Raw genomic sequence first — 24437 nt, forward strand, 5'->3', positions numbered from 1 at the left:
TCCAGTATGGCTCAGCGTGAACTGTCACCAAGCCTGTCTTCGTTTAAAATTTTATATTTTGTTCATCATGGATTTAAAAAATTGTTTTACAATATTGTATTAAAATATTATCTTGATTACTGAGTATTTGGGTGTCTCCTGAAATTTTGCGCCCACGGGGATGCCACACTCACTCGGCCTTAACCCCGGCCCTGCTGTGCTCAGGGAGTCATTCGTTCATTCATTCATTCATTCATTCATCCGTTCCACACACAGTCGCTAAGGGCCCCATCAGTGCCAGGGCACAAGCTGGGTACTGGGGAGAGAAAGGGAGCCCCACAAGACAGTGTTGGGGAAAGACAGCTGTAAGCCCCGAGGATTGTGGGACAGTGGGGGAGGGAGGTGCAAGGCAAAGGGACCCCAGGGGAATCAAAATCATAGCAGCTAACACTTAGGGTTATCGTGCCCCAGGCTCTGAGCTAAGGTCTTGCTCTGGGACATTTCCATGGCCCTTCGATGTTTGCAGATGCCTGTAAGTCACAGAGGTGGTTCCGGGACCCTGGTGAAGTTACATGCAGGTAATTTGCAAAAGGTCACACTCTGAGCAGGTGACGGTGGGAGTCCAGGTCCCTGTGGCTCTGGGCTCTCACCTGCTCTGGGTATTGCAGCCACTTCCCCCTGTATCCCCCTGGGGGTGTCAAGGAAGGCCGCACGGAGGAACTTTGCATTGAGCTGAGAGAGGATGCGTGAAAGTTTACAGAAAGACCAAGGATAGAAGGTAGAAGTAATTTTGGCCGAAGGAACGTTTGCAAAGTCAGTAAGGCTCAGAAAAAAAAACTGATATCTCGGTGTCCACAATTCTAAGAAGCTGGGCAGTCTCCTAAAGAGTCACTTGTACGGAAAGAGGCCAGGCCAGCACCACTTCCTCTTTCAGCTTCTCTGTTTCCTAATGACGTCAGCGTAAGTAGGAAGACTGAGAAGCTGGCTGGCTACCGCCTGGAGACTCCAGCACAAAGAGGTACGTCTGTCCCAGCACAAAGAGGTACGGCCCGGCTTTGGGGGTAGGCTAAAGGGCAGGGTGGGGAGCAGGGGGAGTGTAGGAGCCTGGGATGGAAAGGACAGGGAGATCCTGGGGGTGCTGAGTGCACAGGTGTGCTCTGAGGACTTGGGAGGTCAGGGCTTGGTCTCTTGGGAAGTCCTGAACCCAGACTCCTAGGCAGCCAGTGGACGAGAAGACAGTGAGGGCCGACCTGCCTGGGTGTTGTATGAAGGGCTTCGGGGGGCCTAGGCCTCACTGGAGGATCCTGCTGTCCTGGCAGCAGAGAAGATACCTGGGGCGGTGGAGAGCTCAGGCCTGGGAGTCAGACCCCTGTGTACCGTTGTCTTTGCTTTGTCACTAAGTTGTCACAAAGGTGTTGGTGGCAGTGAGAATATCCTGCCCTGGGCTTGTGTCTCAGGCCTGGGAGTCAGACCCCTGTGTACCGTTGTCTTTGCTTTGTCACTAAGTTGTCACAAAGGTGTTGGTGGCAGTGAGAATATCCTGCCCTGGGCTTGTGTCTCACGTCTGGAATGGGGAGAGCACTGCTAGTTCCTGACATCCTGGTTCAAAGAGAGAGAGAGAGAGAGAGAGAGAGAGAGAGAGAGAGAGAGACGCGCGCGCGCGCGCGCATACACATATGCATATGTGGTTGTCCACAAAGATGGAGAGATACTGGGAGACAGAGGATGAAGCCGGGAGCCTTGCTGTGGCCAGGCCCAGAGCTTGGTGCGGGTTGAGAAGCTCACTTTGGAAGATAAGAAGACGCCCAGTCCCTTACTTACTTAGAGACTTGTCTTCCCCCGTCCAAGAATGTTTTCTTTACTGTTGCACTCCTCCCTGACACACTGTTGCTTAATTGGGTTTGGGCCCAGATGTGGATGCCCTGTACTGAAGTGTGTTGGCTGAGTGGGGAGCGTCTGGGGGTGTCTGCATCCGGATGTGTGTGCACCTGCCCTGTGGATGGGAGGGCAGGTGTTTCTGTGGGTCCCCAGGCGGGTACAAGCCTGTGGACACTCGCCAGACAGGCTCCAGTGACAAGTTGCAAATGTGTGATGTTAAGTCTTCAAAGGCCCCACTGTTACACTTTTGTATAAACAGATTCTAATTTTCTCTACTTATCATCTTCCCTGTTTTCTCATGGTTTTAAAATGAGTAAAACCTTTCCTATTAATTTTTGGTCACCCTTTTTTTCATTCATTAGTTTTACTTATGTTGTGCTATATCCACTAATACTACAGGATACGTCATGAGTTCTTTAACGAACGTATTTAACACTAACCAAGAAATATATGGATATCTTCTTTGTTAAAAATTGGGGGTACATAAATGAGATAATAACATACATATTGTCCTATGACTTAGTTTTCCACTTAATATTACATTTTGGACAACGTTCCAGAATAATACATGGAGATTTAACTCATAAATTAGCCCCAAGAGATACATAGCATTTATTAGTATAGACGCCCCACAATTTACCCAATCCCATGTTGCTAGACCCTTACATGATTTCCAATTTTTCCACACCTGTGAAACTATTTCTGCAGCTCAGATTCCTAGAAGCAGAATTGCTGGGCCAGAGATTGCACGTTCAAACTAGTAATAGATATTGGCAAACCATCCTCAAAGTAGCTGAACTAACATACACCTCACAGTCGTGCATAAAAAAGCTGATTTCTCTTTAGGGAAACAATCTTTTAATTGTGTCCAATGTAATGGATGAAAAGTATCTGGTTCTTGCTTGGATACGTCCTTTTCCTGGTGATGGGTGAAGTTGTGTATCTTCCATATGCTTAATGGCCATTTGGATTCCATGTATGACGTGCATGGAAATGTCCTTTTTCCATTTCTTGATGGGTTCATTGTATTTATGTATTAATTTTAGGAGTGCTCCATTTATTATGTATATGAACCATTTGTTTATATACGTTGAAAATATATCCTTCCAGATTATCATTTGTCTTTTTTATCTGACATGTTTAAGATATCTTGCATTGTATGCAAATGTGCTCATTGCTCTTAAGTCAAATCTGTCATTATTTTTTATTTCATGCTTTCTGGATTCGGCGTCTTATTCAACCGCTAAGATTAAAGAAATATTTTTAATGCTTTTATCATTTTAGTTTTGACTTTTAAATCTTTAATCCATCTAGAATTTGGAGATGTGGGTAACATGTAAAGTAGTAATCTAACTTTTAAAAAAAGATCAGCTGATTGTCTCAATATCATTAATTATGAGTATGCAACCCATGCTTTCCTCTGGGATTTGAAATTCCATTATGACTTCCCAACTTCCTACTTGGTTATTTTCCTTAAATAACCATCTGTCTACTATTACACTCATTATTTTTCTAGCTAATAGAGCAAGTCCCTCACGTTTGATTTGGTGTAATCTAGAATCAGTTTGTTAAGCCAATTGAAAATCCTTTTGGAGTCTTAATTTACTCTTAATTTAGTCTTAATCTAAACTAAGGGAAGGATTATTTTGGGAAGGATTGACCCCTTGACCCCCAAATAGTGGTCATGACAACAGCAGGCAGCCTTCTCCTTTTCGTCCCTTTAACTGGGAGGGCACTAACATTTCCCTTTGACTCTGATATTGCCACAGGTTTCTAGCACACACCCAGGAATGCCGATGTTCCCTTCAATTCCTCATTTGCCAAGGTTTATTTCTTTGTTTAGTCAGGAATGGCTTTTGTATTACCAAAAATTTAGGAGCAACTGTCAAAGTAAACTTATCTTTTTTTTCCTTTTAATCTGTTGATCTATTTCTTTTAATCATGAACATTACATTTTAAACACACATATTTAACTTATATTTTCCGTCAGCATTTGGGCTTACTTAGAATACATACGCTCCTCCAGAACCAGACAAGATCCTTGGCAAGTTTTCAGTTCTCCTCTTCTTTTCACCCCTAACCTCACAGCCAACTGCCATGTTAAAATCATCTTAGTTTTACTTCAATATTGTTACCATATTTATTTATTTTCACTTTATACAGTAACTATTCTTCTTTACTTAACTATAAGTCTTATTGGTTTCTTCTTTCAACACTGGTTCCAGTATCACATGCTCTCTTTCTTTCCTGGACCTTTTATATTTTCTGAAATCCACACTGGACTAATTTTCTTAGAAAACATCTGAAAAGCTTTCATTGTCCTTACATTTCCAAAATGTTGTGGGTTTTTGCCCTTGAACTTCAAAATAAGCTTGACTTTTTAAGATTCTAGGTTAAAACATATTTTCCTCTCAGTATTTTCAAGACATTACTATCTATTTAGAGTTCCAGGTCACTTGTGACAGAATCTTGCCAACCTGATCTTTTTTCATTGAAAATAACTTGTTTGTTTGTCTCTTTCCTTCTGGAAGCTTCTAGGATTACCCTTTTACTCTTTGATGACAGAAAGCTCATTAGCATGTGACTGAGTTTGGTGCTATTAAAAAAAATGAATCTTGCTTTTCACTTAGTGGATTATCGTCTCCTTTAAAGCCCTGTGAATTTTTCTTCTGTTTCCAAGTGTATCTCTTTGGTTGCACGTGGAAATCCCCAAATAACAGTGGCATAATAATATAGAAGTTAATTTTTTCCCTCACATAGAAGATGTTCAGAAGTAGGCAGTCTCAGACTGGTATGGTTGTTTCACAGTGAGAAGAGGGACTGAGGTTCCTCTTTTTCTGTTGCATATGACCTCCACTCTCAAGATAACCTTGTAATCCAAAATGGTTGCTGGAGCTCCAGCCATCACTTCCAAATTGCAGACTGGAGGAAAGGAAAAAAGCAGGAGGACAAAAATGGATTCCTCTTACCTGAGCCAGCTTCCTTTAAGCAGCCTTTCTCGGAAGGCACACCCAACGATTCCACTCACATCTTCTTGGACAACATTTTGTCAGATGACCACACTTAGCAATAGGAGAGTATAGGAAATATAATCTTTTATTCTGTGCAGCAATAAACCTAGCTAAAACCTGAGCTTCTGTTACCAAGGAGGAAAGGGACAGCTAGGTAGCTGCCACTGTCTGCCATACCTGCCCTCAATTCTCTCTGTCTTCTGCTTCTACATGTTGGAACTCCTGGATTTCTTTTCTAGGTCTCAACTTTTCTCTAAGGCTTTCCATCTCCTTGCTTATTTGCTGTCTTCAATAACTACTTTTGTAACATGACGGTTTCTAGTGTTAATTCTGTGATTTAGCCCATTATTGAGCTGTGGTGCTTGTTTCTTTGTTTGTTCATTTGTTTCGTATGGATCTCATACCTTCAGATTCCAAGAACTCTGTCTGTTCTTCGCATAGCAGTCCGTTCTTAAATGCCTATGATCTCTCAAATCTCCCTGAGGATGTTAATTAAGATGTTTTAAAGTTTTGTGTTGTCTTTGCTGTATCTGTGCATGTCTGTAGAATGTCTACTGGGCCAGTATATGTCAGAATAGACACATATGATACCAATAATTGGGAAATACAACCACTATTGGCATAGTGGTTAAGAACATAAACTTTAAAGCCAACCTGCTGTGGGTTTCAATGTCAGCCTGTTCCTTACTAGCTGTATGATCACGGACCCTATACCGATTTCCTCAGCTACAAAGTGGAGATTTTAACCTACACGTTGATGTATTAACATCTGTGAAGCCCTTAGTACAGTGCCTGGCTAATGGTAAGCACCTTATAATTGTTAGCCACTAATATGTATTCTCTGCTTGTATGTGTCTTTTAGACTTGTGTCCTTTGATGTCATTAATTTGCTTGAACTATTTACAGTGTAAGGGTAGTCACCTGTTCTCCATACTTCTAACACATTTATTTTGCAATTTGTCCTCTGCTTTACGGTTCAGTTATTTGTATAAAATACAGAAGAGTTCACTTTTATGCACTTCTGTCAGCCTTTGTCTCTCTGATTTCTTCTAGTGCTTTGAAGCTTAAATAGTTCAGAGATTCACTTCTATGGTTTGCAGGTTTCATATGATTTAACTACATACGTTTCATTGACCTGATATGTGGAGAACGGTGGGAGGTAGGGATTTAGGCTGATCTGTTTTATGTTGTTATTCAATTGTCTCAACGCTTTTTATTATTCCATCACTCCACACTGATTTGTGGTTGCTTCTTCATTACAGAGTACATTCTCTGGTGAAATAGAGTTTGTCTGGTCAGTACGTCCATTGATTTATCGTGTGTGTGTGTGTGTGAAAACACATTTTGATTCTTTTCCATTATAGTTTATTACAAAATATTGAATATAGTTCCCTGTGCTATACAGTAAGTCCTTGTTGTTTATCTATTTTATATATGGTAGTGTATATCTGTTAATCCCATACTCCCAATTTATCCCTCCCCCACTTGCCCTTTGGTAACCATAAGCTTGTTTTCTGTGAGACTCCTTATTTTAAAAAATCTCATTAACTGTCCTCATATATATATATATTTTTTCTTCTGAGCTCCCACACACAAAAAAATCTTGTTAATTTTTGATTAGAATTGTGTTAAACCTATAACTGACTTTCAGATGAATTGACCTCTTTTACACGTGCAGTATTTACATTTGTGCTAAGACCCAAAGAGAAGCTCTGAGTTTTTAGGCAAGTTACAGGTAGGCAGAGCAAGCTGCCCCAGCTCACACAGACTCTCCCAAGCCTGCCATGGCATCGGCCCCTGCAGGACCTGAAGTGGGCAATACTGTCCCTCGGCTCCAGACAAACCCACGCTTCCTTCCTGAGCATTTCCTGGACTAACCACCCTGTAAACATCACTGAGTTTGGTTCTCCTCATGACCACCGTGTGAGACACGTTGGGTTGCGCACGGATGCAGAGAGCAAGGTTCAGGGAGCATTGGTGAGGCAGCCAGTGCACAGCAGGGGAACAGCCTGTGTTGAAAGTCAGTTTGGCTGAGCCCAGGGCCATGCTTTTCCCAGCAAGACAGTTTCTGGTGTGCGTGTGTACAGCTTGAGTGAAGTTTTAGACGATCTTATGGGCAGAAAAGGAGTCACAGTCCTCTCTGTTCTACTCTCCTGGTACTTCCCAGGGCTGCATGAAATGAAAAAAGGAGATCCCCAGGCTTCTGCAGAGAAAAGGGAACTGGCGTTTCAGGGGGTGGTGTGGGAGGAGTGAGGTAAATGGAAAAGGGCAGGGAGAGTCCCCGGCCCCTGCGTGTGTGTGAGCGTGCATGTCCTCACATCCAGCGGAGGGCCACACTCCCAACACCCAGTGACTCCCCCAGGCAGATGTGGGTCAGTACCAGGGGGACCTGGGGACAAATCAAATACCAGGCCTCCCTCTTAGATTTTTCTCAACACCGGTGCACTGGGTACCCAATGTGCGGTCCAGTGGGAACCCACATCTTCAGGGGCCATTAAGTGCATCTCCCTCACGGTCACGTCCCAGGCACTGAGGCTGAGGAGAAGGGACTGTCCCAGGTGCCAGGCTGAGGCAGCAGTGGGAGCTGGAGCCCAGGCATCAGGGCCACTCCTGGGTCCGCCCCACCACGTGGGCCGAGTCCCAAGGGCTGATGCTTCCTTCCGCAGGCCTAGAAGAGGCAGGGTCCTGGAGACAGGATCCCCAAGAGGCGAGGACATGGATCTGGCCTGGCTCCCAGCTGGGGAGGAACACAAGATTCTAGAACAGTGAGGAGTCCAGACCCTACCCAGACCTGGACCCACCTGAGCCAGCCACCTGCTCTTCCAGAGCTGACTCCAGAGATGGCGCTGCCCCGGGGGCTGCTCCCCCTGGCCCTGCTGCTGCTCTGCTGGGGGCCCTGTGTGGCAGGGGCCCAAGGTGAGCCCGATCGCTCCCTCCCCCTCTCCCTCCGCCTTCTCACTGCTGCGCCCCATCCCCGAGGAGGCTCCAGACCCTACGCTCCAGCCTTCCCTCCCTTCCTTCCTTGCCCCCCGCAACCCCTGCTATTTCTTTTCTCTCCTGGTCGTCCCTGGAGTCCCCTCTTCCCTCCTCCCACGTTCCCGCTCATTCTTCTCTGGCCTCCTGTGAAGGCCCTCTCCAGTTGTGTGGCTTCTCTGCCCACATTTCTCACTGCGGCATCTGAGGCCTCTGACCTCCTGGCTGGCCATTCCAGTCCTTTCTCTGACCCTCCCTCGCCCCCAGACATCAGCACCTAGACGGCCTCAACCAGTTCCCACCACAGCACCTTTGCTCCTGGGGACCCTCGGCCTGGGGGTCTCTCCTCCTGCCTGGAGGCTCTGCTGAGATGCTCCCCGGGCTCTTCAGGCCCATGAACCCCCCTCCCCAAGGGTTCACTGAGAGCTTGGCTCCCCTGATAACCCTGGAGACCACGCTCCCTTTCCCAGCAGCTGACCACGAGAGCAGGGTGGGGACGTCCCAGAGTAAGGCCCTGCCACACTGCCCCTTAGGGGTGGGTTTGTGCCTCTGCTCCCAGGCTGCAGCACCCAGGGGCCCAGGGGCAGGGCATGTGCCTGATGCATGTCTCCACCCTGGGGTGGGAGGGACCCTGTTCCAGGAGCAGGGCAAGGTGGGGACTCAGGACATATACTGTGAATCAACTAGCCTATGTGTTTCTGTGCAGACAGGAGGGTCCGCGGCTGGCACCCTCACAGCTGCAGAGCCCCCAGCCCCGCCCAGGGCTCCTGGGGACCTGTCTGGCCTCCAGGAGCCTCTCCGGGACTCTGGGAGACTCCTCCCCAGTGCCACATACCAGGAGGGGCAGGGAGGGGCGGTGACAAGGGACGTCTGGAGGGGAGAGGTGTGACCCGCTTTCTGCCTCCCCCTGTCAGGGACCTTCCCCCTGCAGACCCTGCGCTGCTATAACGACTACACCAGCCACATCGTCTGCAGGTGGGCGGACACCCAGGACTCCCAGCGGCTGGTCAACGTGACCCTCCACCGCAGGCTGAACAGGCGAGTGAGGCCGGGCCTGGGGCCGGAGGGCAGGAAGGGCCTCTGCTGTGGGGACTGTGCCGGGGTCGGGGCTGGACGGGGGTCGGGGCAGGGAGGCCCCTGCCCAGGAGCTGCTGCCCCATCAGGCGGCCTGCCACGCCCGCGGGCTGGTGTCTGACATCAGGTTTGGGGGAAGAGCCTCCTGTGTTAATACCGTTGTTATGATGGTGATGGTGATAACCTTCTCTTGTTTTGTCACAATTGAACAAGATCACCAGGCAGGAATCGATCTCGGTTCACCCTCCCTGTGAGGCGGGCAGGGATATGATGCCCAATTCACAGACGAGGAAACCGAGGCCACACGGTGGGGAAGTGGCCTGAGCGGGACCAGTGTCCTGCGTCCAGCCTGCATGGCAGGGCTCCACGTGCCCCCTGGGCCCTGCCACCTCCAGAGTGGCGGTTTCTCCTCTCTCCTCACAGCACCTCCCGGGCCTACCCCATTCGGGAAGGTGCTCCCACCATTCTGGGATTTGGTGAGAGTCTGACTCACCATAATAGAAATAATGAAACAGCTGGCACCACAGGGTCTGGGGTGTGCCCTGGAGGCCGCCCCTGGGAAGGAGCCGCTCTCACCCCACAGCGTCACTGCCCTACCGCTCTCTCTCCTGCCCTCCCGGGAGCCTCAGTCTTCCTTGTCCACTGTCCTCAGCCCCCACCCCACCTCCCACCCTTAGCTGTGACCTACTTCCTTCTGCTCGGGGACAACAGATCCTCCCACCCCGACCCCTAGCCCCCCACCTCACACGTCTGCCGCCTTCCTGGCCCCGCCCTGCAGGATCTGTCCTGTCCCAGGGCTGCCTGAGGCTGCAGCTGGGGTCCCACCTGGTCTTGCTGCTCAAGGACATCGCTGCCACCACAGTCCCCACTGTTTTCTTTTTCAGTCGCCTTTCCCTCCTTTCCTTCTCCACCACAGCATTCAATCCATCAGCAAATGCTGTCAACTTTATCTTCAAATAGAATGTGAATCTGGCTAACGCCATGGTTCCAAACACTTCTTATCACTGCCTCCTAACTCGTCCCTCCCCTTCCAATATTGCCACCCCCTGCGACCCAATGTATCCACAGCCCAGGAGCCAGAGGAATCCTTTCAAGGCATGCCAAAATGTCACTCCTTTGCTCATAACTCTGAATTTTCCCCAGTTCCAGTGAAATCAAAATAATCATATTTCCTTAAATTCCTTTTGAGCACTGGCCTCCCATCACCTCCCACAACTAGGCTTCTAGACCTCCCACCCTTACATCTCTACTCTGTGCACACTGGTTAACTGCCTAGTTATACAGCACTCCAAACCTGTGCCTACCCCAGGGCCTTTGCACCTGCTGTTCCCTTTCCCCGAAATCCCCTTTCAGAATCCGCATGGAGTCCTCTCTCATCTCCTCAGATGTCACCTTTTCTAAGAGACCTTTCCTGCCTCCCTTATTTCGAATTATATCCCCATCCCAGCCCTTCTGGCCTCTTCATACCTCTTTCCTTCTTGACTTGTCTACTATGCACAGTGTTCTCCATTTGACACACGGCCTAGTTTCTTCAGTTGTTTCATGTGTGTCTCCCTCTATTAGGATGTCAGCTCTGTTGACAGGGATTTGTGTGTTTTGTTCCCTGCCAGGCCCCCTGATCCTAAACAAAGCCTTACACATGGGAACCACTCAATAATGTTTGTGAATGAGTGATTCTTCTTCTCTCTGGGCTAACCTGCATCCTCTCCTGACAGGGGCCTTCCACAGCCAGTGTCCTGCGATCTCAGTGATGGCATGCCCTGGTTCGATGGCCATTGTCCCGGCTGTGTGCCCAGAATATGTGTCATTCCCTACGAAGTTTTTGTCATTGCTGACCATGACTACTTCTCATTCCGACCAGACCAGCCTCTGGGTGCCCAGCTCACCGTTACTCTGAGTCAGCATGGTGAGGCCTGGGGGCCCTGGCCAAGGGTGGTCCCCTGTGTGGACAGGGGTGTCCAGGCTGCAAGAGATGGGCCAGGGAGGGAGATCCTTCAAGGGGTGTAGACAGCGGCTTGAGTTGGGTTTGGTTCTTGGGGGAAGAGGATACAGTCTCCTTAGATGGAGGCATTGGGTCGGGTTCAAGGTGAGGAGCCCCAGCCAAAGGTACCCACCCCCTCCCAGATGCTCCAGCACCTGCCAAGTTATTGCCTTCCAGACCTGAGGCTTCCCGTCTAGAAGAACAGTCCTTCCTAGTCAGATACAAACTTTATTCTTTCATCAATTTGGTCTCATGGAACGTCTGTGATGACCCATTTAATAGATGAGGCATTTGAGACCCAGAGCAATTACATAACTTTTCCAAAGTGCCACCATGAGCCATGATGATAGTGATGGGCCGGACTTGCCGAGTGCTCTCTGCATGTTGGAGATGAAGGCCATGCCCTCGCTGCGCGGCCCCCAGTGTGTGCACTGCGTGTCCACAGAGCCTAAGAAAGTCAATGGTCTTGGGTGGGAGTCGATGATTACTTTATATAAATAGTCAGGCTTCATTTAACTGTACCTCAGACAGAAATACAACCAGCACTTTCATTACATGAATTCAATCATATTTGTGATTAGAATGATCCTGAAATAAACATGGGGTCATTTTTTAAAGTTAGTATTGGGCTTCCCTGGTGGCGCAGTGGTTGGGAGTCCGCCTGCCGATGCAGGGGACACGGGTTCGTGCCCCGGTCCGGGAAGATCCCACGTGCCGCGGAGCGGCTGGGCCCGTGAGCCATGGCCGCTGTGATGAAACAGGCTGAGAGAGCAGGAACTTGCCCAAGGTTAGGTACTCAGCTGCTAGTGTCTGAATTTATTGTCCTGGATCCCAAACCCTGGGTCACCTGCTGCTCCTTGCAAGTGTCGGACAGGGAAGGGGCTCCAGGCTTTGCTTCCCGCCTCTGTTCATCACAGCAGCACAGAGCTGTTGCCTGGAGGAGGCGATGAGTTAGGCTGTGATGAATTCACTCCAAACAATGTCTCAAAACATGTGTCTGATGGATGAGAAGGGGTCCCGTCCCAGTGGAGCTCAGAGCGTACAGGGCGGGACACACCAGATGTTGTCGGGTGTGATCACTTACTGAAGGCGGGTGCGTGCCACGTGCCGAGGGGCAGTGGACAAGGGGCCCCTGGGAGGTCAGGACAGGCTTCCCCAAGGAGGGAGCTTTGTAGGGAGATCTGAAGGGTGGGAGGGAGGAGAGTGGGAAGAGCATCCTTGGCAGAGCAAGGAGTGTGTGCGAAGGCTGGGCGACTCGGGAGGACGAGGCAGGTTGGGAAAACCGCAAGTAATTGTGTCTCAGAAGCATCAACTTCAGGAGGACTGGGCAGTGGTAAGGAGGGGGGCAGGGAAGGCGGGGGGCTGACCTGGAGAGGCTTCTGTGCTCTGCAAAGGAGTTGTTTAGGGGTCAACATCTAGACGATGGAGAGCCACTGAAAGGGCATGTCATGATCAGATGTGGGTGTGATGATGTCAGAGGTGGGTGATGTACAGTGTAGATGGCAGGCGACAGGAGGTGGTGGGAGGACGGAGAACAGACTGTGACCTAAGGTACTCATCCCAGAGAGAATGATAGGGATTCAACTGCCGTACGGCCAAGGGATGGGAAATTGGAGGGATACAAATCGAAGTTAGGATATACAAGCAATTCATTCATTAATCTGCTCTTCAATAGAACACTTGCACATACAGGAAAGCAGTGAACAAGCCGTCAGTGTCCCTGGCCCTGTGAAGCTTAGGAGTGATGACAGGTGTCATGGCTGAGATGGGGACCACTTAGAAATGGCGAGGGCAGTGTGGCATTTGCCTTCTGGAGCATACGTTGAGCGGGAAGTTCAGTTTTAGCCCAAACCATTTAGGCAATGAATCAGGGAGGCCTTGAGGTGCTGGGGAACGGAGAGATGTGCATCTGGTCTGCTCTGAGGTTACACATGTGGGGATCTGAATATTTCACTTCCTCTGTCACCTCCACCTGTGAAATGAGCTCATGGACTACATCTCTCAGGTTGGATGAATAGGTTTTCCATTGGTTTCCCAGTCTGTGCAGTTGGGAGCAGCTTCCTAGGGCTCCAGGCTGCATGACAGGCTCGGGGGCTAGGAGTGCATGATTGATTAGTGATGCCTGCTGGGGCCCGGGCTGGGGCAGCGGGGCTCTGGATCTGCCATTCTGGGCTGAAAATTTTCTGAGGCTCCAGCTCTGACACGCTCTATCATGCCCTGGCCCCTGTCCAGCATAGAATATTGACATCTCGTTCGTCCCTTACGGAATTTTCTGTGTTGGAAAGTCATCTCTCAGCATTCAGATATAGAAGCTTCAGGAAGTCTGCAGCCATGCCATTCACGGATGACTCTGCTCACCCAATCCTGTAGGTCCCAGCAGGTGTCTGCCTGCTGTTGGTGATGGAATGATTTCATGAAAATCTCTGAAGGTGGACCTACATGTACTCATTCATTTATTCCTTCATTGATTCATTCACTTTGTCCCCATATGCAATGAACCACTCATCTCAGGCCCTGGGGAGAGGCAAGGGGGTCAGGACCCCACCCCTGACATCCACAAGCTCCTGGACTACTTGAGGGGGCAGATGTGGAAGCATCTATATCCTCCAGGGCTATAAGGATCATACAAAGGGCTATGGTGGGGCAGGAAAAGGAGCAAGGGATTCTGCCTGGGGGAGGGGTCCAAGAATGTTCTAGAGGAGGAGACATGTCTGCTGGGCACTGAGAAGTGCAGGATGACACTGGACACTGAAATAGGAAAGTGTGGACAGGAGAGGGAGTAACATGAGTCACAGCGTCCTCTGCTGGGAAGGAGGCCACACACACCTCCTCGTGGGCAGTGGGGACAGGAGGAGGCTCCACTTGGGGTGTAACTGGCAGCCCTTTGCATGGAGCTTATGTTCTGGGCGCCCAGCAATCTGCACATCTTCATTCGCATGCACATCGGATCCTCACAATTCAGCAGATGAAGGTCTGAGGCCCACAGAGGTGAGGGGTCTCTCCAAGGTCGCTCACTCCGTGGCGGTAGTGCTTGGCCCGGAACCCAGGTCTGTCCACACATGGGCCATGCAGGCCCTGAACCTCCCACACAGTCGTCCAGCCCCTTAGGTACGCTTTCCTTCCTCTCCCTCCAGTGCAGCCCCCCGCACCCAGGGACCTCAACATCAGTGCTGCTGGGGACAATGTCCTGCTGTCCTGGAATGTGGTCCATGGGGGTTCCCAGAGCCACTGGCTGTCCAGCCTGGAGTTTGAGGTGGTCTACAGGAGGCTTCAGGACTCCTGGGAGGTAGGGACCCCACCAGCTGTGCCCTGCGCCCACGGGGACCTGGCCCAGCCGTCCCTGCTCCAGCAACCCCTCTCTCCCCCAGGACGCCCCCACCATCTACTCCAGCGCCTCCCGGGCCATCCTGGGGCCAGAGCACCTCATGCCCAGCAGCACCTATGTGGCCCGAGTGCGCACCAGGCTGGCCCCGGGCTCGGGGCTCTCGGGACGGCCCAGCCAGTGGAGCACAGAGGTTCGCTGGGCCTCCCCGCCAGGTAACAGAGTCGGAATGGGACACTGCCCCCCTGTGGGGAGGGCAGCTCATTACAGCTCCTGGACAGAAGGCGTCCAGGGGTCCGCACCATGGGATCCACGGAGGCTCTGAGCCATGTGTTCACAGTGACTTCCCTGGCCCATCCCGTCCCTACTGCGTCTCTGCAGAGGCAGCGGCTGCATCTTACTCGCTTCTGGGACCCAGTTTGTTGCCCACTTTCTGTGGAGGAACAATTGCAGTTTAATCACAATGGCATATGAACATCTGTGTTTTCGTGAGAGCTGCACCATCCACAGACATACCAACGTGATTGCGTTAAACTCCCAAACCCTGAGGCTGACATGCCCTCCCAGCTTTGCACAGGGGGGTGTGAAGGCTCACAGAATTCCCTCTCTGACCTGTGTTTACACAGCTGGCCCTTCGGGCTGAGTTCAACCCCTGGTCTTTTTGGCCCCAATGCCCATAATCTCTCTGTGATAAGCCTCATGGTGGGCCCACTGAGGGCTAGGGAATGAATGAATAAGGAATGAATGAAGGACTGTCTCCCTCCCAGGGAATGAGTCCCAGCCCCAGAACCTCCAGTGCTTCTTCGACGGGGCTGCCCTGCTCCGCTGCTCCTGGGAAGTGAGGTCTGAGGTGACCAGCTCGGTCTTCTTCACCCTCTTTTACAAGTCCGGCCCCAGTGCAAGGTGAGCGTCCCCTGCCTCTGTCCCCTCTGCTCCTCTAGGCCTAGCCCTCTCCTGGCCTCCTCCTGCCCCTGGGGGCCCAGCAGAAGCCACAGTTCATCCGGAGGTCTCATCCCTCATGTGGCCCTGCCTCCCCCTGCCTCACCTTTGCCGTGATCCTCAGGGAGGAAGAATGTTCCCCAGTGCAGACAGAGGAGACCAGCAGCCCTTACGTCCGGCAATGCTGCCAGATTCCCGTGCCTGACCCCAGGAACCACAGCCAGTACATTGTCTCTGTTCGACCGAAAGCGGAAGAGAAACTTATAAAGAGCTCAGATAACAGTGAGTTTGCCCCCAGCCTTCTGCACGGAGAGTTTTGTGACGGCACTGTTTCCTCTGTAACCCGTATAAACTCAGGGTTCCCCAGGGCCCAGTCTTCATGTTTGTCACTTTCAGTGAAAAGTCCAGGGAGCAAATTGAACAGACATGATTCCCGTGGGTCCTGGAAGTTCTCAAGTAGCAATAATGCAACAATGACAGTGGTCAATAACATGAAGGAAGATGCAATTGATCTTCTCAAGCATATCGATATTAAAAGCTTGACCTCATTCTTTTAACTCTATTTTCCCTTCCAGCTTTGCAGCTGCTCTGAAGTTCCTACTGTTGCCCGTGGCCTCTTGGTCGTCCCACCAAATTTTCCCTTTCTTTCCCTGTTTGATTTTTCTCTTTCAGGTTTCCAAAGTCCTCCCCTGACTGGTATTTTCAGTCTTCAAGATAATTGACCTATGATTTACTTCTTCATAGAGCGTATGCAAATGGACTGGGGACTAGCGCGTATGCAAATGGACTGTAATTCCTCACAGGTTAATTTTCCTGATTCCTGGTACATAGCAAGGACCTCATGCAAAGGACTCTCCTGCATGGCTTCACAATGGTCAAGTTCTTCTGCCCAGTCTTTAGTGTGTGTCAGAGACAGCAGCCAGTTTGTCCTAGTCACCTGGGTTTGAATCCACTACTTACTCATTGGGACCCTCCAGGTTGCAATCTTTGTCTTTACCACTTGTTAGCTGCTTGTCCTTAGCAAGTTACCTGATCATTCTGGGGCTCAGTTCTCTGTCTGAGAAGTGGACAAATTGTGTATTTACTACATAGGGCTGCTGTTAGAATTGAGAGAAATAATTCATGTAGATTGAGCATTCATAGAAATGCTTAGAACACTGCCAATACTGTAGATTAGAAAAAATTAATAGTAACTTTATTTCTACTTAAATACTAGGGGTAACCCATACTTTTGGTCACTTCACTACGAAACAAGTGTATCTCAGCATCTCCCAAGAGAAGGGCGGCTCAGGTCAAAATAGATGAGATGGTGAAGTGGGGCTTCAAAGACCCCGAGATGGTGAAACCTGGGGTCCTGGGTCAGTGGAGAGAGCACCTGTGACCAGCATGGAACACAAGGGATAGTCCACTGGAGGAATGTTAGAAATGATGTTCTCTAAAAGTTTCCCTCCCTCCAGTCCAGATGGCTTCTCCAACCCTCAACTTGACCAAGGGCAGAGACGGCTACATCCTGCACTGGAAAGAAGAAAAAATGAACTATGAACACATAGCTTGCATCTTCCAGGTCCAGTACAAGAAAGAAGCAGCCTCATGGGAGGTGAGGGCCTGTGTCTGAGGAGTGGCCTGGATGGGGGAAGGGGGAAACGAGAAAGACCAGGGAGAGTGCCACCTGCCAGGTTCCTGGCTCCCAGCAGGTGCCCAGTCAGAGGGAGACACTGGGACTTGGTGGTCATGACCCTGTGCAGTCAGCAGGTCACTGTCCCTTCCCTTGGTGAAGGAACTGAGACTCACAGAGCTGATGTGAACTTGACCAAAATGAACGCGTGACCCTGAATCGCAAAGGAGCTGTAGACCTCAGGACGAGAGACAGGCGGAGGAAGGGTTTGCAAAAGTCATAAAGGGGGCATTTCTTCGCGAGAATCTCATCCAGAATGCAAAGGTGCAGCTGCTAAGAGGGGAGCTGCTCCCTGCGAGGTGCGCAGGGCTCCAGCCTGGGACTCAGTATCTGGGCCCCACCCCCAGGTATCCATCAGGGCCTGTGGGCAGAGCCTGGGGCTCCACAGAGGCCAGTTCAGAAACCTCGGAGCCAGCCCCAGACCTTCAGGCTGGAAATGGGGAAACTGAGGCCAGAAGGGGGTGTGTCCGTGGTGGAGCTGGAAGTGGTCCCTGGGCTCCTGAACATCTGTCTGAGGGTCCAGAGTCCAGTCATCCTGCACTGCACTCCTGGGAAGGCCGTAATTAGGGTCCAGGCTGTCCCAGGAGGAGCTGGGAGGCTGAGTGGGGACATGGTGACTGACTCCTCACGGTTTCTGGGCCTCGGTGTTGTCATATGTCACGGGGTGTATTGCCTGCGGGCACTGGAGCATGGTCCTCCGTGGTGGGAGTGATGCTGCCTCAGATCTGATGTGACTGCAAGCTGGGGGCTGATGGGTAGCAGAAAATCTGGGGTACTGAGGCGGGAGGGCTTCGTAGCTGTGCCCACGTGCACCAGACCTCAGCACATCTGCTCACACACCTGCACCCACAGGAGACCAAGACAGAGGACTTCCAGAACGCCCACAGCATGTGCCTGCCACCTCTGGAGCCTGCCACCAGGTACCAGGCCAGAGTGAGAGTCAAACCTGACCCCCGAGGCTACAACGGGATCTGGAGCGAGTGGAGTGAGGAGAGCTCCTGGGACACTGAGTGGGGTATGTCCTCCCGGCCCCCACTCACCCCTCCAGGCACAGCCCCACTGGGCAGAGGACGGGGATGATATGGGCATGAGATGTAATCCCACCCCAGGCTAGCATCCTTCCCTGCCAGGTGTCATTAGGGATGAGAAAGTGACACCTGGTGTGCAACACGGCCTGCAGGTGAGGTCTCGAGAGGGCAGAGGAGAGCACGTCTCACCAACAGGTCTCCCTAAGCCTGGACCTTAGCCCTCTGTTAATATGGCCCATGCTTCCCATGCTTCCATTAGCTTTTGTAGCAGCTACTACCCAGGGACCACCCAGCCCGAGTTTTCTGTTACCATGAAGAGCTACAGACTGGGGCCTGGGATTGGAAAGCTTTGGTCTGATTTCTCAACCTTCCCTCAATCTGCACTTGCTAATTTCATTTATCTGTCACTGTCGCCATAGCGGCCACCAGGAGACAAGTACAGAACAAGGTCCGGGAGGTGGCGGCAGAGAGAGGAAAAAGTGTCGGCAGCAAAAAAATAAAAATAAAAAAAAATAAGTGTTGGCAGCAAGGTCCCCCAGCCAGCCATAGCAGGGAAAGAGCACGAGGAAGAGGACCCCAACCAAGCAGAAAGAAGGGCTGGGCCCCTGGACCTAAGGGAAGGAGACCAGGGGAGTCCTGGAGGTGCCCAGCCTCTGAGGGGCTTGAGGCCAAGTGGAGAGTTGTGAGGGCCCCTGATGGGCCTTTGCACCTTCTGGTTCCTCCACCATCACCCCTTTCCCCGTCTCGGCCTCTCCAGGCCTCCCAGTTCTTGATGACCACCTTCTATGCTGCCTCCTTCAGGAAGTGCCCTATGATTGCCTCTGGCTGCAGTCACTGCCCACCTACAGCAACACCAGCTACTGGACAGGATCTAACCCTCTGTGTCCTGCCAGCAACCCAGCACTGTGGGTGGCTCAGACAAATGTCCTCTTCTTCTTAGTCTGCTTCTGGCCTCTTCTTCCCCTCTGCATGCCAAGGCAGCAAATTCACCTCATCTCCTGAGCCCCCAGCCCTTTCCCTCCCCAAAACCTAATGCTCCTGTTTCCTCCTGGCTGCCTGGAAGTGCTGCCCATGTGGGTCCTGGCGCTCACCCTGGTCATCAGCACCTTGATCCTGCTCGTGTCCCTGCGCTTCTGTGGCATCTACGGGTACAGGTAAGGTGACTCCAAGGTGGAGGCGGGCGCTACCCAGGGCCCCAGACAATGCCAGGGACCCCACAGCTGACTTCCTCTAGTCTCTGCTCTGCAACTCACACCCTGTGGGGCCTTGGTCAAAGCTGCCCGTTCCCTGGGCTTTACTTTCACCTCGGTACCTGAGCACAAGGCAGCTGCCCTGAGGTCTTGGGCAGCGGTCACCTCCCTGCTGTCTTTCCAGGCTGAACCGGAAGTGGGAGGAGAAAATCCCCAACCCGAGCAAGAGCCACCTGTTCCAGGTAGGGGCTGGCTGTACTCCTGCGCCCACATCCCCACACCCGTGTCCTCCTCCCCTTCCAGTGGGCCTTGAGCAGGGGTGGTACGTGGCCAGGTCAGGGGCTGGGAAGCTCTAAGAGCCGGGCCGGCCCCTGCAAGCCCAGCACTGCGATCCTCTGGGCCCGTCCGATGCACAGGGTACCCCGCCCGGGGGGACTCACGTGGAACAGCAGAGAGGGCTGGCGTGGGGATGCCAGGACCTGGGGGGCGCAAGGAGAGCCTTAGTCACATAGGAGGCAGGAGGGGTGGTGGGAAGCAGCGTGGCTTCCCCAGGACAGGGCAGCAGCGCTGAGCTCTGAAGGATGGAGGGTGGTGGCAGGTGGGAGAGGCCACTGCTGGCAGAAGGCGAGTGGAGGGTGGAGACAAGACTCCTTGGAAAGGAGACCTGAGGGGCGTGGGCGGTGAGTCTGGGGTGCAGCACGGGAGGCTGAGAGGACACCGGGGAGGGCGCCGGCACGTGGGGGGCGGGAGCCCTTTGGTCAGGCAGGTAGGGCCAGGACGGCCTTGGGAGGGTCTCACGGCCAGTGAGGAGGAGACTAGGGGTGAGCATGGAGACAGGGACAGCCCAGATGGGCGTCCCCGTGGGCACAGGCTGCCCGTCCTTGCTGCCCAGGGCCCCGGGCCAAGTCCCAGCCCCTCTCTGGCCTTGTGTTCCTGGGGTCAGGAGGGTGTGGTCGCTGCTGCCCATGCTGAGAAGCCACACCTCCTGGGGTGCCCCCTCTCCACAGGCACAAATGCCCTCTCTCCCCCCAGAACGGGCACGCCGGGCTCCGGCTCCCACAGGGCACGTGCGTCGTCGGCAGCGGGAGCCACGCACACAGGGGGCTCTGGGGCGGCAGCTTCGCTCAGCCGGAGGGGTGAGTGTCAGTGCGGGATCCCTAGGAGGTGGGACGGTGGCTCCCTCCTGCACGTCGGGGCTCAGGGGAGGTGGCCTCGGACTGGGGCTCAATGGGAACAGGGCCTTGGAGGCTGACTGCACTAAAGCAAGAGGTGTCCCGGCTGCATGGCGGGAAGAGCTTCCCGATTCCCAGCTTAGGGAGGGTCGTGGCCAGAAGCCGGAGACTGGAGCAGACGACCTCCCCCGGCCCTGCTGCCCAGGGAGACGCCACGCTGCCTTGGTCCCACTGGGTGGCAGAGGATCTGCGAAACCTCATGGCCTCAGCGCCTGAGAGGCCGGCTCACCACTAAGCCTCAGGTGGGGCAGGTGAAGGCCGAGGGCATGGCCGAGCCCAGGCTGGGCGCTGACGCTGCGTGCTGGCAAGGAGAGGGAGGTGGGAAGGGCCACAGCTGGCAGAGCATGACCTTGAAGGAGAGTGCCGGCGCTGGAGGGGAACCACAGGGAGGCTGGAGGGGCGACCGGTCTCCTGTTCCCGGCCGGCTCCCTCACCTCGCCCTGCTCTGCGTTTCCTGTGAGCTCTGGGTGGAGACCGGCCTCCAACCCACCCCCTGGCTCCCCGTGCGCGAGCTGAGGCGTCTGTCAAGGGTGGTGCCAGCGTCCCTGCCCTTGTTCTCCCCACAGGGCGTCCCCTGTAGACATCGGGCACAGTGAGGTGTCACCTCTCACCACAGAGGACCCTAAAGATGCCTGTGATTCGTCATCTGAGCCTGACATGACTCTGGTCACCTCGGACCTCCGCACGGAGCTGCCGCCCAGGCCCCCGCCAGAGCTGGCCACCCCGGCAAGCAGGCCTGAGAGCCAGGCTTCCGGCTTTGATTTCAATGGCCCCTACCTGGGGCCACTTGACAGCCGCTCCCTGCCGGACATCGTGGGCCAGCTGGGGCCCCTACGGACAGGCATGAGCAGCAAGCCGCAGCCCCCAGGGTCCCTGGAGTACCTGTGTCTGCCCACAGGGGGGCAGGTGCAGCTGGTCCCACTGGCCCAGGTGATGGGGCCGGGCAAAGCCAGGGATGCGGACCTGAGGCCCAGCCCAGGCTCCGAGGGGAGCCCTTCCCTGGAGCCAGGGGCAGGCCCTGCCCCTCCTGAGCCTGGGGTGATGGTGGGTGGTCAAGGCCCGAAGGACAGGGCCCCCCCAGGTCTGCCCACTGGCTCTCGGGGTCCTGAGGAAGGCACTGTGGCCACTGGTTACGTCACCACCGCAGAGCTGACATTCACCCCACCCACAGGGGCCCCATCTCCTTCCCAGGCTCCCCCTCTGAGCCTCCCTTCAGACCGGAACCCCAGCCTCTGTCCTGGACTGGCTGATGGTCCCCCTGGATCCCTAGCCCCACTGAAGCCAGAGTTCGAGGGCTATGTGGATCTCCCTCCAACCGCAGGCCAGTTTCCCCAGTCCCCTCTAGCCAGCCCTGCCCCTCCTGCAGCCAGCAGTCCTGTCCTGGGCCCAGGGCCGCTCCGGGCAGATGTGTTCTCAGTCTCCCCAACCCCTGAGGGGCTCCTTGTGCTGCAGCAGGTGGGTGACTACTGTTTCCTCCCTGGCCCAGGGTCTGGCCCTCTCTCACCCCAGAGTAAGCCCACCTCCCCAGGACCCTGTCCTGAGATCAAGGACCTCAACCAGGTGTTCCAGGCCAAGAAGCCCCCATCTCAGGCCATTCCCCAGGTGCCGGCCATTCAGCTCTTCAAAGCCCTGAAGCAGCAGGATTACTTGTCACTGCCCCCTTGGGATGTCAGCAGGCCTGGGGAGGTGCGCTGAGACCCTGTAGACGTTGAGGGAGGGGAATAGAAGGACAGGGTCTGCCTTTCCTCCCGCCCTGCCTTTCCCTCCTGCCAGCCCCTGGTCCCTTCCATGGTCCTTTCCGCAAAGCCAAGGAGAAGTTTCCATGTTGTAACGTGGAGATCAGAAAAACAAGTCAACCATCTACCTCCTCCCTTGACCTTCAGCAAGGTCAAGCTCCTCTTTCTCTCCCTCCCTCTCTGCCACACAGGAACACGCGCGCGCGCACACACACACACACACACACACACTGTTCTTTCAAATTCACTTCCTTTAGGTTCTGAATTATTAGAGCTTTATACACATACCCATTTCATTTGCCCCCATTTTCCTTTTTTTCCCAGTTTCCCTGCTTTTCCTATTGTCTTCTCTTTCCACTGATTTATCATTAGAGTGAGTTTGAGGTCTGGGCTAAGCCTATTCTGAGATGCCATGTCTCAGTCACAGCCTATTCAGATGCTGACATGTCTGGTTTCATGGAGGACTTCTGTCTGTCCCTGGCGGGCATGAACACACACGACAAGATTCCAGCCCAGGGACTTCCCGTGGATCTCTGCTCAGGGAACAAAGATCCCACATGCCATACCCTGTGGTGTGGCCCAGTGCAGGGAGGGGAAGAGATTCCAGCCCTGAGGCAGGAGGCAGAAGGCGTGGGGTGAGGGCTTGGGGGTTTCAGGCTTGGAAGAGCAGCCCTGGACTCAGCATGCTTCTGTCGGGCGCTGCAGCCCCAGACATGGTAGCAAAGCACCAGCCTCCACTGTCACTCCAAGAAATGGGCATGGTGTGGGAAGCATTGTTCTGAACTCATAGGAAGCCCTGCTAGTCTCACGGAGGTGACTGGGGAGCCTCAGGGACCCCAGGCCCTGCACCCTGTAGAGGCCACTGACCTGAGCAGTGGACAGTGCCAGCTCCTGGTTGAAGTGATGTCCTTCCTACACCCAGGCTGGTGGGACCTGGAGAAATTCAGGAGGGGAGGGGAGTCCAGAACCCACATCGACTGCAGAAAAGTTGGAAAGAACTGCTCAACAAGGGAAAAAGGAAAATGACCCAAGGGCATGTACACTTGGGCTTATAGTCCAAATCTCCCGGTTGCCCTTCCTCCAGAAAGACCTTACAAATGCCACGTCCACCAGCCATGTACAAGGGGCTTTTCGTCTACGGCTTGGCTTACGCTGGGGATCATGGTTCTTTTAAATCTTTGCCTTTCTGATATGCAAAAACAAATAGCATTAAATTGTTCTAATTTGCATTATTTGAGAGCTATCATGTTTGCACATATTTTCATAGTCCTTGGGCGTTTGTATTTTTTTTACTGATCTAAGCCCGTTAAGGTCTTCATTGTGTTGGATGTCCCCTTTTTTCTGATTAAGCTTTAAAAACTATTTAGCTCCTGCCTTTCATAGAGGGTGCAAATTGGTTCTCCTCGTTTGTGGTTTGTCTCTTAATTTTGTATGTGGCGCGTTTGGATGTATTCAGTGTAGACTTGTCTGAGCGATCAGATAGATCTACGGGTGAAATTCTTCATGCCTCCCCTTGGGGTGTCAAATTGACAAAGCCCTTCCCCGCTTCAAAATTGCATTTGTCCAAAGTTATATTTTTTTCTGGTTCTTTTTGTGTTTCAAGCTTTTCATGTGAAGTTGTAGTGATTTTGGAATATACGCACGTGAAACGGAAAGCCAGTTTTATGTTTCCCCTAAACGAGTCGCCTGGGTGTTCCGGCATCATTGACTGACTTGCCCACTCTTCGTCCGTGTATCTGAAAGGTCACATTTATGATATAGGAAATCCACGTGTATTGTCATTTTCTAGGCTTTCCTTTTTATTAAGTTGTCCTCTCCATGGCACCCCACCATTCTAACTGTTCTAGCTTTATAATATGTTTTAATAGGTGGCAGAGCAAATGTTCTTGTTCCTTTTGTCCACAAATCCCTGTTCATTACAGCATTGTCTGTGGTCAAAGAAAATGATAAACAATTTAAATCCTCACCAATAGTGAAATTAATCACAACATTTGAGTCCATTCTAAGGTGGAATCCTGTGTTCAAAATGAATGAGGTGGGGGACTTCCCTGGTGGTGCAGTGGTTAAGAATCCACCTGCCAATGCAGAGGATACGGGTTCGAGCCCTGGTCCGGGAAGATCCCACATGCCGCGGAGCAACTAAGCCCGTGCACCACAACTACTGAGCCTGTGCTCTAGAGCCCGCGAGCCACAACTACTGAGCCCGTGTGCCACAACTACTGAAGCCCGCGCACCTAGAGCACGGGCTCTGCAGCGAGAGAAGCAACCACAATGAGAAGCCCGTGCGTCACAATGAAGAGTAATCCCCTCTCGCTGCAACTAGAGAAAGCCGGCCTGCAGCAACGAAGACCCAACACAGCCAAAAATAAATAAATAAATAGGAAAAAAATCTAAAAAAAGAGTGTCTCTCTGTGAACTG

General features: G+C 52.6%; 1 protein-coding gene across 4 annotated transcripts; it reads left to right on the forward strand.

Moving 5' to 3' along the window:
* The first annotated feature begins 846 nt into the window (after positions 1-846).
* Positions 847-23252, forward strand: CSF2RB (colony stimulating factor 2 receptor subunit beta). 4 transcript variants are annotated; one of them, XM_024761505.1, is made up of 14 exons: positions 847-997; positions 7535-7784; positions 8756-8879; positions 10631-10821; positions 14031-14182; positions 14265-14433; positions 14986-15121; positions 15282-15439; positions 16615-16754; positions 17685-17847; positions 18924-19014; positions 19235-19292; positions 20083-20186; positions 20849-23252. In XM_024761505.1, the coding sequence occupies exons 2-14, from the start codon at positions 7709-7711 to the stop codon at positions 21975-21977; spliced, it is 2691 nt and encodes an 896-aa protein (XP_024617273.1). In that variant the 5' UTR covers positions 847-997; positions 7535-7708; the 3' UTR covers positions 21978-23252. The 4 variants fall into 4 exon arrangements, with proteins under 4 accessions (XP_024617273.1, XP_024617272.1, XP_024617274.1 ...); XM_024761504.1 differs by having other exon boundaries at positions 890-1021; XM_024761506.1 differs by lacking the exon at positions 847-997 and adding an exon at positions 5648-5670.
* The last annotated feature ends 1185 nt before the right edge of the window (positions 23253-24437 follow it).

The sequence above is a fragment of the Neophocaena asiaeorientalis genome, unplaced genomic scaffold (assembly GCF_003031525.2).
Source record: "Neophocaena asiaeorientalis asiaeorientalis breed wild unplaced genomic scaffold, Neophocaena_asiaeorientalis_V1.1 scaffold473, whole genome shotgun sequence".
NCBI classification, from domain to species: Eukaryota; Metazoa; Chordata; class Mammalia; order Artiodactyla; family Phocoenidae; genus Neophocaena; species Neophocaena asiaeorientalis.